This window comes from Brassica napus, chromosome C5, assembly GCF_020379485.1.
Source record: "Brassica napus cultivar Da-Ae chromosome C5, Da-Ae, whole genome shotgun sequence".
Lineage (NCBI taxonomy): Eukaryota > Viridiplantae > Streptophyta > Magnoliopsida > Brassicales > Brassicaceae > Brassica > Brassica napus.
Window position 1 is genome coordinate 33,412,967 of NC_063448.1, and position 1,630 is coordinate 33,414,596.

The 1,630-nt window shown below is 40.9% G+C and overlaps 1 protein-coding gene across 1 annotated transcript; it reads right to left on the reverse strand.

The window, feature by feature from the left end:
* Positions 1-333: 333 nt before the first annotated feature.
* On the reverse strand, positions 334-1,125 carry LOC106416832. The gene has a single exon (XM_013857724.2). It carries the CDS (start codon positions 1,123-1,125, stop codon positions 334-336), a length of 792 nt encoding a protein of 263 aa, XP_013713178.1.
* Between the last annotated feature and the right edge of the window lie 505 nt (positions 1,126-1,630).

Below are 1,630 nucleotides of genomic sequence, written 5' to 3' on the forward strand. Positions count from 1 at the left end.
GCTCACAAAAGTCTATATTTTTCAGTAGCTCTGTCGGTGAAGTATATCTCCTGGCCCCTTAAATCATGGTTCAATCCCCTTTCACAAAACATTTTTTTTTTTTTCCTTTTTAAGTACATAATTTGACCCATATAAAATCCAGTCCTAGATCCGTCATATTATGGCAGTTACACAGAATCTTACGCGTAAAAATATGAGAAGTGACTATCATTGTCTTTGTTTTTTTTTTGTATGAATGTAAAATTTATTCAAATAAAAAAAAACGTTTTTGCATCCCAAAGATGCTGGCAAGATTTAGGAGTTTTATTACTTACATTCTATGAATAAATCACATCAATTACTTGGTCTTGAAGCAAACCAGGAACGAAGCCCTTCTTCAAACCGAGCGTCTCCCAACCTCTTCAATGAACTGAATCGGTTTTTCATGGCTTTGTCAATGTCTCTGATCAGTTTCTGCGGTGTTGAAAGTGAACCCTCGTGCCTCCGAGTGTTCCTTTCTCTCCATAAATGATAGAGAGTCGTCTGGAACTGGTACTCGATCGTGTAGCTTTGCAATTTGGGCCAGCTTGAACTGGTTAGCAAAGCCAGGATTTCGTCCCATTCAGTGGTGAAAGCATCATCAATCAGACCCAACGCCAGATTTTCCCAGACCTGCTTAGAATAAGGGCATAAGAAATAAAGATGGTCCCTTGTCTCAGTGTGTTGATGACAGAGCACACAATCAGCAGAAATATTAGCATTCCATTTTTGCATTCTGGCACCGGTAGGTAGTCTGTCGAGAACCGTCACCCATGCGTTGGAAGCAAACTTTGGAGTGTTACGACTGAACCATATACCCTTCGCCCATGACACTTTTGGCTTAATCGATCTTATATGTTCCCAAGTATGTTTGGTAAAAAATTTTGGCTTATAAACCTCTTGGTTCATGCGCCATAAGACCATGTTTTCTTCATCCTCATTATAGTCTTGACGTACTGGATCGAGCTCGTCTTCGATCGCGTTGTAAATCGTGGTTCGATGTCTCCTTCTTCGATGTGCAACTGAGGCTTGTTCAACCGTAGCATGAGCACTTATTCCCAGGTCTATCCTTCCCCGATCTCCTGTGAGCATGGCTAAGTTTCCCATATTGTTCCATCGATCTAACCAAAATGACGTGGACCGACCGTTGTGTACTTTTATTTTGATGAAATCCTTAGCTTGATCGCGCATCTTAAGCAATTGCTTCCACACCCAAGAGCTGTGAGAGGAAGCAATGGGTTCTCTCAAAGCCCATAGAGATGATCCTTGAAGAAGATGTTCATGGATCCAACGACTCCATAATGAGTTTTTATGTGCTATAACTCTCCAAAATAGCTTAAGAACACTGACTTCATTTGCTTCCCTTATGCATTTTAAACCAAGACATCCCTCTGTTTTTGGTAGCAGACGTCCCGCCATGCAGTTTTTGCCTTTTTGTATTGAGGCTCGGTCCTGACCATAAGAAAGCATAACATAGACTCTCTATCTTTTCAATGCACCTGTTTGGTAACTTGTATGCTGAAGTCTAGAAGTTCACTAGGCTTGCAATGACAGAGGTTAGTAATTGCAATCGACCTTCAAAAGAGAGAAACCGAATTGTCCATGAACTTAT